At 49.0% G+C, this 18,808-nt stretch overlaps 1 protein-coding gene across 5 annotated transcripts in view; it reads right to left on the bottom strand.

Moving 5' to 3' along the window:
• The window catches only part of COL7A1 (collagen type VII alpha 1 chain), a 103,140-nt gene that overhangs the window by 66,540 nt on the left and 17,792 nt on the right, over positions 1-18,808 (bottom strand). For 4 of the 5 annotated variants that reach the window (XM_081900925.1, XM_081900928.1, XM_081900926.1 and 1 more), the window contains 16 exons: positions 16,043-16,192; positions 13,389-13,517; positions 12,378-12,524; positions 11,330-11,455; positions 10,291-10,434; positions 10,068-10,193; positions 9,269-9,415; positions 8,593-8,718; positions 8,091-8,237; positions 6,994-7,113; positions 6,218-6,364; positions 5,063-5,199; positions 4,179-4,305; positions 3,361-3,504; positions 2,686-2,858; positions 1,746-1,781 (listed from right to left, as the gene is read on the bottom strand). In XM_081900925.1, the coding sequence (XP_081757051.1) occupies positions 1,746-1,781; positions 2,686-2,858; positions 3,361-3,504; positions 4,179-4,305; positions 5,063-5,199; positions 6,218-6,364; positions 6,994-7,113; positions 8,091-8,237; positions 8,593-8,718; positions 9,269-9,415; positions 10,068-10,193; positions 10,291-10,434; positions 11,330-11,455; positions 12,378-12,524; positions 13,389-13,517; positions 16,043-16,192 (2,126 nt within the window). The remainder of the gene's footprint in view (positions 1-1,745; positions 1,782-2,685; positions 2,859-3,360; positions 3,505-4,178; positions 4,306-5,062; positions 5,200-6,217; positions 6,365-6,993; positions 7,114-8,090; positions 8,238-8,592; positions 8,719-9,268; positions 9,416-10,067; positions 10,194-10,290; positions 10,435-11,329; positions 11,456-12,377; positions 12,525-13,388; positions 13,518-16,042; positions 16,193-18,808) is intronic. The other variant, XM_081900927.1, reaches the window with a different exon arrangement.

Genomic DNA, 18,808 nt, shown 5'->3' with positions numbered 1-18,808 from the left:
CCTAGAAAACCACATGGCATCACTGGTCTGACTCCACCATTGCCGACTCCCTCCATCCTGTCTCTGAGGAGAACTGAACACACTTCCACATGCTGTGCCAGCCTAGCACAGAGCTGGCTAAAGCATGGCACTGCAAATACTGCTGGACTACTCTTTCTTTCTGTCTTTCTTACCTGCCCTTCACACTAAGGTCCAAGGCCAGGTTACATTGAGATCCAGTGCCGAGGGCGTTCTGGCGGCTCCCTCATTGCGAGAAGTGAGGTTACAGAGAACCAGAGGGCCTTCTCAGTAGTGGCACCTGCCCTATGGAATGCCCTCCCATCAGATGTCAAGGAAATAAGCAGCTATCTTATCTTTAAAAGACATCTGAAGGCAGCCCTGTTTAGGGAAGTTTTTGATATTTAATGCTGTATTGTTTTTAACACTTGATTGCGAGCCGCCCAGAGTGGCTGGGGAAACTCAGCCAGATGGGTGGGGTATAAATATATTATTATTATTAGTAGTAGTAGTAGTAGTAGTAGTAGTATTACAGCATTGGAACACAATAGAAAAACAATTTAAAATAACTTGCAAACATATAAATAAGGTGGGCCCTAAAAATGTGCCCTTCAAGTGTCAAAAGCTGACCACGGGCCACCCTGGCTGTGGCTGATGGAGCTGGAGTACAATAATATCTGGAAGGCCACAGGTTCCTCCCAGCCTTGGCCTATAAATTGTAGAACCCAGAGGCAAAGGAATGACCCCCAATATTTTTGGGGGGCAGGGGGTCGCAGGCAACACCACGCACATGTGTGACACTGTGCACACATGGCAGGAGACAGAGAGCTCTGGAGGAGCTGACCCCTGGGCCTGTGGTGCACAGGACCACCTAAAGATTGAGGGGGCCTGGTCCCCTTGAAAAAAATATTAAGGGGGCTGAGGTTGCCTTTGGCCCCCTAGAGTCGGCACACCTGGTAGAGTCCCTATCCAAGATCTGAAAGTCTTCTGGTGGCTCTCACCACATCTCTCACTTACTCCAGCTGATACTCCCACCCCCTCAAGCCATGGAAGGACACTCTGCCCTGTGTCCCCCGCCATTCCATCCACATATTTGACTGGTGGGAGAAATACTGATATGCACATCTAGAGTTCATTCCACGCAAGGAGAAGCTCTGATTAGGCCTAGCCTGGCCTGGCCCAGAGAAGCTCTTCTCATACAGCAGAGCATGCCCTAGAGCCCTTCCCCACCCTGCCCAAGCACATGGGTGGTTGTGGACACAGCACCCATTTCTCGCATGTGCAGAACTAGTCCCACAGTTCCCCCTCAGATATTCTATTAATGTGGGAGTGTGGGTGTGAATCTCCCCCCAGGCTCAGAAGCCCTTTTTTGGTGTCTGAAATACAGGTTGGAAATACTAATCTACAGCTTCACTGCCAATTCAATTTCTGACCAAGTCTCTATCTGCCAATGCCCAGTAAGGAACATAGGGAGTCAGGTCACTGGGTCAACCTAGCTCCATGCTGACTACACTAACTGGTTGCAGCTCTCCAAGGTTCGTGATCAGGGTCCTTTTCCCAGCTCTACCTGAAGACCTGGAGTCCTTCTGCATGCAGAGCATGTGTTCTACTGTGGAGGTACGGCCCTCGCCTCAAAAAAGCCACACCCCTGGTATCCATTTCCTGCTCTTATCTGGCCTGCTACAGGAAAGAACATCGGCTCCTTGTCCTGGTTTAGTCCTGCTGAACATGAGCTTCCTGTGACTTACCTTAGGACACTGCACCGTACAGGGCTCTGGTCTAGGCTGAGGGAGGGAGAAAGTGAGAAAACACAAAGGATAAAAAGACCAGTGTTAGAATAGTTATAATGCTGCTGCCGGAGCATGAAAACATTTTGTGCTGGACGTTGGATGAAATTTACCACAGTGCGCTTGTAACCAATCGGCACAACCAGTAGCCTGTGATGTCCTGCCAAGATGCAAAACATTTTAGCATGTAAAATCAGAGGTGAATTTCCTCCACCACTTGGCAGAGTGCTCCAGGGGATGGTCTTTACCAAGTGGTTATTTTTATTATTGATAATGATGGTGGTGATAATGATGTTATTTATACTCCCATTTTCCCCCTGACAGGGATTAAAGGTGGCTTACAGATAAAGTGAGAACAGCTAAAAAATTGGAGGTAATTAAAAAACAGTTAAACATTAATATGTGATTATATGCACGCCACAAGGCATTTCTACTTAAGACAGGGGTCAGCAAACATTTTCAGCAGGGTGCCGGTCCACTGTCCCTCAGACCTTGTGGGGCGGGTAGACTATATTTTTTGGGGCGAGGGAAATGAATGAATTCCTATGCCCCACAAATAACCCAGAGATGCATTTTAAATAAAAGCACAAATTCTACTCATGTAAAAAAAAGTTGATTCCTGGACCACCCACAGGCCGGATTTAGAAGGCGACTGGGCCGGATCCGGCCCTCGGGCCTTAGTTTATCTACCCATGACTTAAGACAAGGCCCTCGTGTGTGAGGAATCCAGGCCACATACAAACAGGAGGCACAGCTGTCCTTCTACGCTTCAAGACGTCTTGTGTTGCATGGGTGCTACCTGAACAGGCAGAGCAAACACTCTTCCATTCACCTCCCTCCATTCAGTGGCTTAGAAAACTGCAGGTAATCCCTCTCCTGCATTTTGTGAGTAATGTCTTACCCCTTCAGTGTCGGCTGCCCTGCAGAGGGCATTGGCAAGCCCCTCTTCCGCCTCTGGCAGAGTGCTCAAATCCCTCCTCACATAGAAAACATTGCGCCGGTCCTCATTGGTCACCAGGCGGCGCAGCTGCTCCCGGTCAGCCCCGTTCATGCCAACAGCCAGCACCTGGATTCCTGCAAGGTACAGAAAGAGAAAGTAAGCCCATCGAGGGGTTCTGTGGGCTGGCAATTCCCTGGGCAGGGCACATGAACAGTTCAGAAGAAGAGACTGGCAGCTTGACTAATTCTTTCCAAGAAAACCTTCAGTCAGGCCTGGAGGGATAGGGTTTTTTCTGGAAAAGTTTTTTTTCTAACTGCAAAGGAAAGGGGAAGCGAAACAATCAAGGGTCTGGAGCAACTTCCTTATGAGGAAAGGTTACAATATCTGGAGCTATCTTGTTCAGAAAATAGGTGACAGTGGTGGGGACACATACAACAGAGGTATATAAAATTAGGCAAGATGTGGGGGAAGTGAACAGAGATAAGTGTATTCTCCCTCTCTGATAGAACCCAGGCCACCCAATGAAGCTGAATGTTGGAAGATTCAGGACAGGCAAAAGATGCAAGGAACGTTTCCTGTGCTCCTGTGCTCTTATATTCCTGCCCCCCTCCACACTTTAAGGGCTGTGTGCCTTACCTGCGGCCTTGAGATCCCTGGCTGGCCCAATGGCATCATCGCTGGAGGGACCATCTGCCAGGATCACCAGGGTCCCAGGCACACCAGGTCTGCGCCCTGCAGCGAGGCTCAGCATGTCGCTCTTGGCAAAATTGATGGCAGCTCCTGCAGTGAAGAAAGCAAAGGACCCAAGATACATATACCCACAGAAAGCAAGCATGTGCGGGAGAGTTCATTGTCAAGAGAGATTTACAGGAGTGGAAGTGGCCACCTCTTATTTGGGATCTGGCCCACTACTTTGTTCAGGCTTTACAGCAGTAACTGGCCAACCCCATGGACAGATTTATTATCATCATTATTATTTAGAACATTTATACCCTGCCCTTTAGCTGAAAAGACTCACACAGCGGCTTGCAAAAATCAGTTTTAAGATTGTCCTCGTCCTTAGGGCTTACAAAGACATGGCACACAAGGGAAAAAAGGAATGTGAGGGAGGAGGGAGAAACAAGCTCAAACACATGTGCTTTAAGTTACAGTTTTTAAAGTTGCAGTCAACACCAGTGGCAGTTCTGGCTATCTTTCCCTTGATAAAGACCAGTCCCACACTGGAAGCAGCCCCACATTGCTCCAGATCAAATCCTGCAGAAGAGCAGGTGACAAGGTTCAGGCCCAGGGGACAGAGCAGCTCCTGACATGCAGCTCTGGATTTCAACAGGAATAAAGCCCTGTGTGTGTGTGTGTGTGTGTGTGTGTGTTTTGTCCTTACAGTGATGCCCTCCCCAGTCTCTGAACCGATGAAACTTGCACCACACGGCTCAGTCCCCCAGCCCTGCACTTACCAATGGCATTGCCACTGGGTTCATCATAGCGCAGCGAGCGGATAAACTGCAGGACTGTTGGCAAGTCACTAGAGCGGTTGAGCCGGAGTAAAGGGAGGCCTCGGTAGCTATAAAGCACGATGCCCACCTGGGGGAGAAAGGGAAAAAACAAAGTCAGAGCAGAGATAGGGAATCTCAAACCCAGGGTTGGATGTGGCCCTCCAGGCCTCTCCACCTGGCCCTTGGGACTCTCCCCAGGCCACACCCCCTCCTCAGCTTACTTCACATCCTCCTTGAGTATTTTTGCCAGGCTTGAATATGTGCTTGGACTTGGATATGGCCAAAGGCATGCACTGTATGTGTGTGAGAGAGAGTTTGTGTAGAAACAGGCATACTGCGCAAAGCTAAAAATTTACATCTATTGCTCCACCCTCTTTTGTTTCTGGTCCCGCCCACTACCACCAATAAGGGGTTGCAATGCTCAGGCTGAATGGGGTTCCCCACCCTTGAGGTAGAGCAAGAGAGTTGTATGGAAGAGGGCACTGCAGCCAAGACACTCCACAGCCAAGACAGGAAATGTCTAAGGGAAATGTACTTGATGACCAACTTTAGGGTACACGAAGGCCAGCAAGGCAGCCACTTGAAACACTGTGTGGCTAGCCACTCACGCCAGCCGCTTCCCATGCTGCTCCATCCACTTTTGCCTTACAGACACAAATGAGCAAATGAGGTTTCGCACTGAGAGAGGTGAAAGTCACCAGGACCGCAGTGGGAGCCTTGGCACCAGAATGGCTTGCCACACAGCAGAGGCTTGGCATGGGCGTTTTACCAAGTGGCCCAACACCCACAGCACATGCAAACTGAGCCAAAAGGAAGAGCTGCAGCCCCTTTATGTCAGTCATTACCTGGGTGGCACCAGGACCCAACGGGCCTAGTGCAGATACAGTGTTGGAGAGGATGTTCTGCACGGCCTCTGCGTTGTAGGCGTTGTCTCGAGTGGCATGCACGAGAAAAACGACGTCTCTGCGGGCGTCTCGGCAGACTGTAGAGGGGAACGTTTCAAAATGAGTAGGGTTGGCATCCAAGCAGAGGTCAGGGCACATAAAAACAGAGAGACTTTTCTCCACCCACCCACGTGAGAAGCTGCCCTTGTGCACAGCCAAATGGCTTTTGATTCAGAGCACAGAAGGGATCCAGGTGGCATGTCAAGGCCTGGCAGAAACAGCACAAGCACAAACGATCCAACCTAGCTCCACCTGTTTTCCTTGGGAGCATAACACATAACAGGGAGTGAGGACCTTGGGCACAACATGAGAACATGAGAAGATCTCTGCTGGATCAGGCCACTGGCCCATCGAGTCCGGCATCCTTGTTCTCACAGTGGCCAACCAGATAATAATAATAATAATAATAATAATAATAATAATAATAATAATAATAATAAATTTTATTTATATCCCGCCCTCCCCAGCCGAAGCCGGGCTCAGAGTGGCTAACAACAATAAAACGATAAAACATTCTAAAATCATTTCATTATAAAATTAATTCCAATCAAATTAATGGCAACCATTGGTCTAGAGTTCTGTGAGGATTGCCAGAGGAGGGTGTTAGGCTGTGCCTTGGCCAAAGGCCTGGTGGAACAGCTCTGTCTTGCAGGCCCTGTGGAAAGATGTCAAGTCCCTCAGGGCCCTAGTCTCTTGTGACAGAGCGTTCCACCAGATCGGGGCCACAGCTGAAAAAGCCCTGGCTCTGGTTGAGGCCAGCCTAACCTCCCTGTGGCCTGGGACCTCCAAAATGTTTTTGTTTGAAGACCGTAAGGTCCTCCTTGGGACATATCAGGAGATGCCTGTGGGAAACCTGCAAGCAGGATTCGAGCACAAGAGCGCTCTCCCCCCTTTGATTTCCAGAAACTGCCTCATGACTACTGAAGCAGAGGCAGAGCCATCATGGCTAATAGCTGTTAATGACAGCAACCTCCCTGGATTTGTCCAGTTCTCTTTGAAAGCCCTCCAACATAGGAGAGGTCCTGCATTTCCCTCCCAGGTGAAAGGAAACCTCACCTGTGCGGTCAGTCACAGAAGTCTCAGGACCTGTGACGCTCCCAAACAGTGGGCGGATGGTGAAGGTGTAGCTCCTGCCCAGGCGGAGGCCAGACACTTGGTGCGATGTGGCAGACCCAGGCAACGTTCTCTGTGCTTCCACTTCGTCTGGAAGAAAGCAAGAGCACGAAGGAGGTTAACAAGGGCAATTCCACAAGGGGATGACCCAGTATGGATGCCGTGGCCCCTCCTATGTAACAGGTCTCAAGCCTGCAGTGGGTCTTAGTGGCAGAAGGTATGCCATGGGGAGATTCAGCCTGTGCATGACCTCTGGACAAAGGAGAAAAGTGAGGGGTGGGGAGGGTGGGGGAACCAGCGACATCTGCCAAGGAAGGAATTCTCTTCCAGTCATTTTCACGCTTCCTAGGAGCCAGTGTGGGGGAGTACTTAAAAAGTATTGGATTATGGATTCCAGTTCAAATCTCAACTCAGCCACGAAGTTCCCTGGGTGGCCTTGATCCAATCAATGTTTTTCAGCCTCAGTCTACCTCACAAGATTGTTGGGGGGATAAAACGGGGGCGGAGAATTATGCACGCTGCCCTGAGGTCACTGGAGGAAGGCCAAGATATAACGAGATCTGTTCTTGCTAGCTAGCTGCAAGCTGCCTTTCCTCACCCAGTCTTCAGCTGTGCAAGAGCTGGAGGAGGTGATGGCACTAGGACACACTGCCCGTATTTCCTCTTTCATACCCACCCCTCAATGGCCCAGCAGTTTGGTCCTCAACCTCTGCCATTACCTCGTGGAGATTTCCAAGTGAGGAGATAGCCAGTGGCCCCAGGAACAGGAGTCCAGCTCAAAATCGCAGCATCCCTTTGAATCTCTGCCACCCGGAAGTTGGTCACACGACCCATTGCTGCTGGAAAAAGCAGAGGAAAAAAGGTGAGGCAGTTGTTTGGGGCCTTCAGACAATCTTTGCCTCCACCAAGAGAAGCAACTGAGCCTCCATAATCATGATCAATTACAGTAGTTACCACACTAGTGAAACATTCTCCCCAGTGCCATTGGCTCCTCATGGAAGCACTTACATCCCTGAGCTTTGCAGAAGTCCTTTGCAGTAGTTATAACTACCATGCACAAGCGAGAGTGTTTTCATCACAAAGATGTTTTCACAGCACAGCAGATGTGAGAACAGCGCCATATACACAACTAGCCACCAGTGGTTTGTTACAGTGATTCATTCAGCATTTTCAATGGAAAGGCAATACAAAAATATAATACATAAACACCACTGTAGATGTAAAAACAAAACAAAAAAACTCTTTCTTTAGAAGTTGAGGAAAAAACAGCAAGACGAGTTTAAAACATTTAACAGGGCAGAAACAGAAGAACCTATACATCACATTATTTTGGGGGACAACATACAAACACCTTAATACTGTCTGAAGTTATAAACCCTCCAATCCACTCCTCTGGCAGGGTATACACACCCAATAAATTTACTGTGAAATCACTTTGACATAGTTCATGGGAAAGGGTCCATAAATGGAATCAAATAAGTAAATAAATATCAAGACACACAACTCCCAACCACCATCGTTTATCAGGACACATATGTGAGACCTAGGAAAGAAGGGAGAGCACAGCGAACGAAGCCTTTTAGCTCTGATGAAATGCAATTTGAAGATGCCGCCATGAGATGGCTACCTTACTCCAAGCAGAGCCAGGCCTGAGGCAAAGCCCCACAGGGGACAAGAGGCAACCTAAGGGCACCTGCGAGAGTGAGGTACGTTTTGACTATCTCCCAAATTCATAAATAGGCAGAATGTGTCTTCTAGCTGATCTCTGTGCCTGCAGAAGCTGGCCAACTTAGTAGAGGACGGAAGGTGGATTTACCAGTGTTGGCAACAACAGCCACAGCTCTGCTCTCCTGGTTGCCCACCAGGCTGGTGATGCGGATTTCGTAACGCCCTCCTGGCTGCAGGTCTCTGATGTCATAGGTGTTGACATTGGCTGGAAGCAGCTGGCTCCTCTCTGGTCCACCTGCCCCGGGTGAGAGAGGGAGTTAATTTCTTGAGTGCTGGGCGGACGTAAGAGAGGTGTAGGTAGCACAACAGGGCTGGGTAACCTTTTCTGGGCCAAGGGCCACATTCCCTCCTAGGCAACCTTACAAGGGCCACATGCCAAAGGTGGGTGGGTCCAGAAACGAAAGTAGGTGGAGCAACAAATGTAAATTCACACACACCTTTCTACCCAGGCAGAGTTCTAGATAGGGAGGAAGGAAACATTTAAGAGGGTGCAAAGCAGGGGTGGCTGAGGAGAGTCCTAAGGGCAAGGAGGCCAGAGAGAGAGGCCCCCAGACCTGAGGTTCCCCATCTCTGGTGCAGACAATACTCACCATCTGCCGGCTGCCAGACAAGCCGATAGCCTGTGCTTCCTGGTGCTGGACTCCATTCGACCCGGATGTGCTTTTCAGAGGAGTCGGTCACACGCAGATTCCCAACTGGCTGAACTGAGACTGTCGCTGAGAGGAAAGGTTGGGAGGATTAGCAAAGGAAGAGGATCTAGGGAGGTCGATTGCTGCCATGGATAGGAGAAGGCACTGTAGTAGGAACTATTTGTCCTGGATGAAGGGAGTGAACCTTGCTGAGGGGAACTGAAGAATGCACCTGGACTCATCCAGGAGTCCATTTGGGTATTTAATGTGGGATGAATACAAGGCCTTTCACCTTTTGTTTAGGAACTGCAGCTGGCACCCTCCATAGATGCGCATTCCAAAGAGCTGGAAAACCCCTGTCCACACCCTGTTTCACAGCCTCTGCTTCCAGGGAGCTTCTGGGATGACAGCTACAAATGCAGCCGCTGCCTAATCCAGGGTGCCAAACCCCACCTAAAAGGAGTCAGTTGATGCTCACACCCCTCACTCACTTGCCCATGAAGCTCACCAGCAACCTTGGGCAAATCTCCATCTCCAGACCCACAGCCTAACTCTCAGAGTGGCCAGAGTAGTGCCCAAACCTCCTTGAAATGAGAAGTAGACAGAGATGTGGCACACAAATCCACTGAAATCTTACGTGTGGTGACAATGAGAGACACGGGGTCTCCTTCGCGGTTGCCAATCAGTGCAGTGACCTTCACAGTGTAGCTGACTCCGCCTTCCAGGTTCTGGATGTCAAAGGAATTGGTGCTTCCCGAGACCAGCTTGCTGTTTTCAGGGCCACCTTCGAAGCAGAGCAGAGTTTAAAAAGATGGGCAAAATCATTCCAGTCTATCCCAGTTCACAAGTGCAAATCTTTTCTTTTTTTAATCATTTTTATTGATTTTCCAATAAAAACAGCCAATCAACATATCCGCATCATAATCCAATTAAAAACAATAAACTAAAATAAAAAACCAACCAAATTGTAGTCCAAACTGTAATTATTAATTTTTCCAGGCTCCCCATGGTCTGGACCTCTGAAGCATATCTCCAAATCTTCATTCCTGCCTCTTCTCGTTGTTTTCATATTTTCCGCCTTCTGATCTTAACACTTTAATGCAAGTGCAAATCTTGATGCTATTCGCAGACAAAAGGTTATCCTTGTCCTACAACCAGGATGGGCAACCTGTAGCCATCCAAAGGTTGTTGGACTCCATCAGCCCCCAGTCAGCATGGCCAATGGTCGGAAAGATGAGAGTTGCAGTCTGGCAACATCTGGAAGGCTAGAGGTTTCTAAACCCTGTCTTAACCTGTTTCATACTTGGGAAAAACAAATGGGGCTTTGGATTCTGGGACTTGCAAAGGTTCTGCTATCTCACTTTCTGGGAGAAACATCAGCATCAGAAACAGCATCAATGCAGGCAGACAACTGATAAACTGAGCAGCTACTGTACCATCACTGCGGCCCCACACAATTCTGTAGGCTGTAACTCCGGGCACACCAACCCATGTGACTCGCACATCTGTGCTCCGAGACTCCAGGACCTGTAAGCTAGTGACCATTCCCACTTGATCAGGGGCTGCAAAACAAAAGAACAGGAAAGGATGATTGAGAGCAGTGCCATTGAGAGGGACTTGCTGTGGGCATCCCTGTTCTACAGCCAGAGTTGACCTCACCTGTTGTAGCTGTGGCGGTAACTGGACTCCCTTCTCTGTTGCCAACCAAGGCCGAGACCCCAATGAGGTAGAAAGACCCAGGCCTCAGGCCCTCAATAGTGTAGGAGTTTCTATTAGCTGGAAGGACTTGAGAGAACTCTTGACCTGGGGGAGAAGACGACATCAAGCTGGAGGAAGCGTATTCCATAAAGCAGGGTTGAAAACAGGGTGGACTATTACGGCAAGAAATCCCTCAGCTGAGAGCTACCAGACAGCAGCTCTGGGAATCTTTTTCTGCCACAATTGCCAAGTAAGAGTCCAGACAGAAATTTCCAACAGAAACAGCATATCTTAGCCCAAACAAGGTATCCTTCAACAGAACAGCTTCCAGGCATACCACAAAACCAGTCTACATCCTTCTGAGACAAATATTTCATAACAGCAACACTGAGTGTGTGTGTTTTAAAAAAGGAGAGACCAATTGAGAGAGATTTTGCTGCCCAAAGGAATACAAATTCCAACTGGAGTGGGGGTTTTTTATAAGCTGAACCCAAGCTAAGAATTCCTGGCTATTGTATTTCACCTTTGAAATACAAAACTGTTTCCCTGCTTGGTTATAAAAAACGAACTCAGAGATCTCTAGATTGCTGATTAAGCTAGACTCCTGTTGGTTGATTGTTTATTTATTTTCCACTTTTCACCCTAAGGTCCCAGGGCAGGTTACAACAATAAAATACGATTATAAAAAATGGTTCAAAACAGCTTCATTAAACTACCCTGTCCGAAATGGCATTGCATTTTAGAATTAACCTATGTGGACACTTTCCCTGAGTTAATCAGGCTAATTGAGTCTACAGAGTTCCAGTGGGCTGTCACTTTTGTAACTGGGCAGCAGTCCCAAACCAGTTCTCCTTCCTGCCCTATCCCACCCCTGATATATTTCATCTCTCTAGTTTTGACACTACACTTTAGTCCTTAAATACAGCAGACCCCCAAGTTCCAATTAAGCCTAATTCTGAAGCCAGAATATATTATTTTTGTCACACACAGAGCAACTCACCATCTCTCTGCCGCCACGTCACCTTATATCCGGTAACCCCGGCAACTGGATTCCACGTCACCCGCAATTGGCTGGGTCCAAGGGCAGCCACTTGTAGGTTGGTGATGCTGCCCACAGATGGGCGTTCTGCAAGTCCAAAGACAGAATTGAGCGTGTTGGCTGGGAAAAACTGGTCACGCACAAACACTTACATGCCACTTTGGAGCAGGGGTGGAGAACTTCAGGCCCAGAGGGTGTCTATATTGCCCCCAGACCATGCCCCTCCTCAGGTCACCCCTCCCCTCCTTAGGCCATGTCCCTCACCAGCCCTACTCCACACCTTCCTGAAGTGCTATTACCTGGTTGGAATGTGCCCTTGACATGTGATGATGCCCTTGGTTTGTCTGAATGGGATATGGGAGTGAGTGCATGTATGAAGAAACCCGACTTTTGCATGGCTGTGATGCAGCCTATGGTACCAAAGATTCACATCGAATGCTCCACCCATATTTCCCTCTGGCCCCATCCACCACTGATATGTGGCCCTCAGAAAGCTACCCATAAAGGCATGTGGTCCTCTGGCTGGAAAATGTTCTCCCCTCTTGCCTTGGGAGTTTTTGAAGTGCTTCCTGTCTCAGGGAGGAATTATTATCACCATACTGCAGATGGGGAGTGACCTGTTAAATCTTCTCACAAGAAGACCTGCTGGATCAGGCCAATGACCCATCTACTCCAGCATCCTTTTCTTACAGTGGGCAACCAGGAAACTCTCAAGAAGGACCCAAGCACAAGAGCACCCTCTCCTCCTGTGGTTTCCAGCAACTGATATTTAGAAGCATTATTGCCTCTGGCTATGGAAGCAGTGCATGGCTCTCAAGGCTAGGAGCTGGAGACCCACCTGAGTTCTACCTAATTGGCACAGGCTCTCCCTCCCATTGCACCAAGGTCTCAGGGTGGAGCTGGTGGCAATGGTGCTAGCATATGTGGCCCTACTCCCACTTCCATGCACATGGAGGCTAATTTCTGAAAAGGGCCTAGGACTAACTGGGATGAGTCGGTTGACACTTACGGAGTCGGATGTTGAGAGGAACAGCACTACCCTCACGGTTGCCAATAACTGCTGACACGCGTACCACATATACGACGTCCTCTTTCAGATCAGTCAGGTCCTCGGTGGTCTGGGTGCCTGGGATACGCCGTGTCTTCTCCGTGCCATCTGTAGCAGAGACCAAAGCAACCACGTGCTACACATTCACAATTTTCACTTGCAAATGAGGCACTCACATTGGTTTTCTAAGGCAGAAAAGTTCCTAGCCCTCTTGGTTGTGAAGTAAAACTGTGAGACATTTAAGACAGAATCGGGAGTTGGCTGAGGAACAATTTCTGGGCAGGGCATCCATCTGTCAACAAATGTTGTTGCATTGCACTGCACAACTCTGCCTCCTCTCCTATGGCTGCCTTTTGGGACTGGTAGGGTGGAAGGCAGAGAGGCTGACAGTAAGTGGGGCCAGGACAGGCCATGACAGGCAGAGCTATCTAATTTGGGTGGGTTTCACTGCCCTTCTCCGCTCTTCTGACTCTGACAGTGGCAACACTCACATTAAGAAGGAGTTACAGATAGGTAGCCATGTTGGTCTGCCATAGTCAAAACAAAAAAAATTCCTTCCAGTAGCACCTTAAAGACCAACTAAGTTAGTTCTTGGTATGAGCTTTCGTGTGCATGCACACTTCTTCAGATACCTGAAGTGTGCATGCACACGAAAGCTCATACCAAGAACTAACTTAGTTGGTCTTTAAGGTGCTACTGGAAGGAATTTTTTTTGTTTTGATTAAGAAGGAGGAAGATGACAGACAGTCCTCCTGGACTGAATGCAAGTAAGAAGGCAGGCAGGTGGGTGCTGGCTGAGCTCTGGCTGAGGCTGATGTGATATTGCCCCATTTTCCCCAAATGGACCAAATTCTTCTGCTTCCCCCCACATCCCTGCTCCTATTAGCTGAGAATGCAAACTGGATCTTCAATAGCACCAGGACCACCGTGAAGCAATCCCACCCCACAATTCAGCTTCTCCTAGATACTCACCCTGGGTATTGCGTAGCACAACTTTATAGGCTGTGGCCCCAGGGACACCCGTCCAGGCCAGTCTGACTCTGTTCCCCAAAGTCTCAATGACCCTCAAGTCAGAGATGCTGCCCACGGGTTGTGCCACCCCTGCAAGACAAATCACAGCTCAAATGCAAGGAAGCCAGTGAGGGGAGCCAAGGTGCCAGCATGACAAGCAGCGGACCAGCCATAGCAGATAGAGTGGTTGCACCAGGTCCTCATTACAGGGAAAGCCATAATTTATTTGCAGCAGAAGAGATGGGGAGGAGGATCCCCATATTGAACTTTGAACATCAGCAAAAACAAAAAAGCAGCATACAGCTTATTGCGTGGCGAGTTCCCGACCCCCCTCCCAGGTAGAAATAATGACACATGACACAGTTATAAGGTTAATGGGCTAGAAAAAGCCACAACTTTATTGGTACAGGTGGTGAGCGGTATTGGCTTAGGCATTGGACCTAACCGACTATATCTGACTCCAGCCCGTCTGCTTGAAGTCCAGGAAGGGCTAACCACCAGTAGGGGGAGTCCTGCTGATGCACATCAACTAGGAGCACCCTCAGGGTCACCAATAGGAGGCATGCCTTAGGCCCTAACCTCCCTAGGCTTCAGACAGGGCCATGCCCCCCGGAATCCTTTACTGGACTACCCTTCAAAATGTGGAGCAGGTGATGGCGTTACCTTCCCATTTTCCATCTACAGAACTATTCCAATGCCTAACCAGAAAGTTGTGACGATTTGATACGAGGTAGGCGAAAACCAAGTGGCTGGTGCCAATTTGCCAAGTGGAAAAATTCCTACCAGGCCCCTAAACGGCTACCAACCAAGGTCCATAGCAAGGTCAGAGAAAGCAAACCTTAGAGGGCGGGTGGGTGGGAAAAACAGGAGCAGCTGGGGGGCGGACAAGGAGATCCCCTGCTGTGTCCTGCTTTTAAGGGGCAGGCCACACCCCCTGCGCAACCCGACTGGCCGGCCAGGGGGTGATGCAGCCGGGAATCCCCCAATCGTGCGGAGGCTGGTCTCCCACCCCCTGGGCACATGGAGGGGCTGTGAAGCCCGCAACCCCACCTCCTGCTTAGGTTGGAAGTGGCTATAACATACAGATCTGATCAACATGGAAGAGATGCATGTAGGAGGCCAACCAGGGGCCTAGAGCTGTGCCACAGAAAAATAGGGATTTTTCAGAACGTTATGCAACCAACTTGGCTTATGAGCTGTGGCTGCTGGTGTGGAAGGTTCAAGTCCACAATTCTAGTACTTGGTTGGCTGGAGGAAACCATGGGGATTAGTTCTCAAAGAGAAAGGGAAACAAAGGCAGGACATGTGAACACCCCAAACCTGCAGAGATCTTCCCTGCCCACCTGCAGGTCTCCTGCCCCTGCTTGAAATAAACATGTATTGCAGTCAAAGGAACAGGTTGGCGGCCCAGTGCAAAGAGGACTCCTGCCACTTGCATCGTCCCTGGCTTTCCAAGCTACAGCCATTCAGCATTTGGAAGCCTAGTAGAGGAAGGCTTGGGCTCTTCCAAGGACCTTAAGCTCCCTGCTCTCTCTCACACCTGACACCCATGGCGAATGAAAGAAACACCCATAAAACATGCTCAGAAGCTTTCCTCCAGCATTCCTTAATGTGGTGCCCTCCTCTGGGTGTTGTTAGACTACAACTCCCATTCATCCCTGACCACTGGCAATGTTGGATGGGGCTGATGGGAGATTTAGTCCAAAACATATGGAGGGCACCAGGTTGAGGAAGGCATCTTTAATGTTTATATTCATTCACATCCAGTTCGCTAAAGGTATGTTGAAAGCAAAAGCATTGCAACACATCTGGGGTAGAAATGCCTACATAAATTTTTGAAAAATTACATTACAGGGGAGAACTGTTGATTTAAGATTGGTTTTCTGCAATGTTTGATTTCTAATCTTAATTGCAAAGTAACCTCCTGTGAGCAAAGGTTTTTGGTGACAAAAATGAGGGTTTGGTTTCCCAAAGATTCCCCAGGATTTTATTGTACTTTGCATTATTTTATTCCCATTCAATACCCCTCTGCATCGGTATATTCTTAAAGGGGGATCTCGCCCTCTTTTTAAAAAAGAGGTGGGGACATATTTTCAATGTTTTGTGGTCCAGCCAGTCAGGGGTCATGCAGCCACCAAAATAACATTTTGGCAGCACAGGGCCATTCTGTTTTGTTTACATGACACCACCACACACAGAGCAAATGAATTCATTTCCCCTGCTTTTGAAGCCTTGCCCCCTCATATCTAAAGTGGGAGGTGCATTTTGGCTTAGTTCTACTTAATTTAAATTAACTTGCATATTCAGAATTCCACCATCTAACCACCCAGCTTCTGAAAGGACATTTTCCTTATTTTGATCATAAAAAACAGCTTCTTCTTCTTCTGTATAAAGGTATAAACACTTCCCGGCACTTTAAACAAAACTGACCCAAAGACAAACATCTCATCAATATGTAGAGCAAGGTTCAGAAGAGGCAGCTTTATCCTAATATCAGCCTACTGCTCAGAGAGATAAACTTGGCAGCTCTACTGCAAGGGCCCTTCCTTCTCTCCAGATGTGAAAGCAAGGTGGCAAGGGCTAAACATGCTGCAAGTCATAAATCACTTACTCACCAGTCTGCAAGATGGTAACTGGGGTGGCCACTTCCTTGCCGTCATACAAGGTGAAGAGAGTGATTTGGTATTCAGTGCCTGGCTGCAACCCTGTCAGAGTGTAGCTGTTTTCATTGGTGGGCAGTGTCACAGTCCTGGGGGGCTCCAAACCTGGAGATCAGCACAAAATCACATTTAAGGATGCTAGGGAATTTATGAGCTCTGGTCTGGCTGACCTGATCTGCACCTCCTGGACTAATGTCTGGATTGAAACTTTGTTCTCTACAAGCACTTGCATTTCCCTGACACAGGTTTTCCTTCCTTAATGTAGTCAAATGCATTTTTAAAACACACATATGGGGGGGGGAGTTTATGACCTCCCCGCCATGACCTCCCTGCCAATTTGGATACAATAAAGGAACTGGAGGCCCCTCGACTGTCCTCGGGTCCAGTATTGGACCACTTTGACCGGATATCCCCAGCCGATGTGGACAGACTCCTCCAAGCTGGAAAGCCCACCACCTGTCCCCTTGACCCGTGCCCGTCTTGGCTGATTAGAGCGTGTCCAGACGAGGTGCGGGCCCCCCTGGGGGATATCATCAATTTGTCCCTTGGCACCGGGATATTCCCAGGGGAACTGAAGGAGGCAGTGGTGCGTCCGCTCTTAAAGAAAACATCATTAGACCCTTTAGATCTATCCAATTACCGCCCGGTTTCGAATCTCCCATTCCTGGGTAAGGTGATTGAGAGAGCGGTTGCTGAACAGCTTGGTAGGTTTCTGGATGAAACATCGGCTCTCGATCCATTCCAGTCCGGCTTCCGTGCTGGTCATGGGACCGAGACGGCTCTGGTCGCCCTAACAGACGATCTCCGCAGGCAGCTGGATCGAGGCGGGTCGGGGCTGCTGATTCTTCTGGACCTGTCAGCAGCCTTCAACATGGTCGATCATGAACTCCTGGACCACCGCCTTGCCGACGTGGGAATCCAGGGCACAGTCCTTCAATGGCTGCGCTCGTTTCTCTCTGGTCGGGGACAGAGGGTGGCACTTGGGGGGGAATTGTCATCGCGCCACTCCTTGGTGTGTGGAGTGCCTCAGGGTGCGATTCTCTCCCCGATGCTTTTTAACATCTTTATGCGCCCCCTCGCCCAGCTTGTCCGGAGTTTTGGGCTGGGTTGCCATCAGTATGCCGATGACACCCAACTCTATCTGTTGATGGACGGCCATCCTGACTCGGCCCCAGATACACTGACCAGATGTCTGGAAGCTGTGGCTGGATGGTTACGTGGGAGCCGGTTGAAGTTAAATCCTTCTAAGACAGAGGTCCTCTGGCTGGGACGGAGCGATATGGGACTGAGGGGGCAACTCCCATCTCTTGCGGGGTGCAATTAGTGCCAACATCGTCCGTTAAGAGTTTGGGTGTAATCTTCGATACCTCCCTCTCTATGGAGGCGCAGATTACAGCTATAACAAAGGCGGCATTTTTCCATCTCCGCCAAGCTAAGCAGTTGGCTCCTTATCTCTCTCGCCCTGACCTAGCCACTGTGATCCACGCGACGGTCACCTCCAGACTGGATTATTGTAACTCGCTCTACGTGGGGCTGCCCTTGAGACTGACCCAGAAACTCCAGCGGGTGCAGAATGCCGCGGCGAGACTCCTTACGGGGTCTTCGCTGCGAGATCATATCCATCCGGTATTATACCAGCTGCACTGGCTCCCGGTGGAGTACAGGATCAGGTTTAAGGTGCTGGTTCTCACCTTTAAAGCCCTATACGGCCTAGGACCCTCGTACCTACGGGACCGCCTCTCCTGGTATGTCCCACAGAGAAATTTACGGTCTGCAAATAAAAACATCCTAAAGATCCCAGGCCACAGAGAGGTTAGGCTGGCCTCAACCAGAGCCAGGGCCTTCTCGGCCGCGGCTCCAATCTGGTGGAACGCTCTGTCACAAGAGACTAGGGCCCTGCAGGACCTGACATCCTTCCGCAGGGCCTGCAAGACAGAGCTGTTCCACCAGGCCTTCGGTCAGGGCGCAGCCTGACCCCCCTCCTCTGGCAATCGGCAATCTACACAGAATTTGCTTGATGGTTGCCATTAATTTGATTTTAATTTGATTTAATTAATTTTTATAATGAATGTTTTTAGAATGTCGGATTATTTTGATTGTTAGCCGCCCTGAGCCCAGCTCCGGCTGGGGAGGGCGGGATATAAATAAAATTTATTATTATTTATTATTATTATTATAAGTGTGTTTTTTGATAAAAAATATACAGTGGTACCTCGGGTTAAGTACTTAATTCATTTCGGAGGTCCGTACTTAACCTGAAACTGTTCTTAACCTGAAGCACCACTTTAGCTAATGGGGCCTCCCGCTGCTGCCGTGCCGCCGGAGCACAATTTCTGTTCTCATCCTGAAGCAAAGTTCTTAACCCAATGTACTATTTCTGGTTTAGCGGAGTCTGTAACCTGAAGCGTATGTAACCTGAAGCATATGTAACCCGAGGTACCACTGTATACATAAAAGTGTGTACATAAATATTTACATGTGAATTTTCATGTAGCTTTAACAAAATAAATAAATTAGAGATTAATGCAAAGATGGAATGGAACAGATTTATAAGACAACACTTGCGGAAATGGCATGGAGCAGAAATAAATTTGTCAATTCTTAGCCACAGCAATTGTTTGCACATCCAGCCCACCAACTTCATCAGATCTTCCCGTTTTGTCCAGGCTTTGCAGCAACAACCCTATACTCTTTCTCTTAAGCCTTGTTCGATAGAGAGGA

This window comes from Podarcis melisellensis (genome assembly GCF_964234715.1).
Source record: "Podarcis melisellensis genome assembly, chromosome: 2".
NCBI lineage: Eukaryota > Metazoa > Chordata > Lepidosauria > Squamata > Lacertidae > Podarcis > Podarcis melisellensis.
The sequence above is the reverse complement of the archived record's forward strand: the minus strand, read 5'-3'. Positions and strand labels throughout refer to the sequence as shown.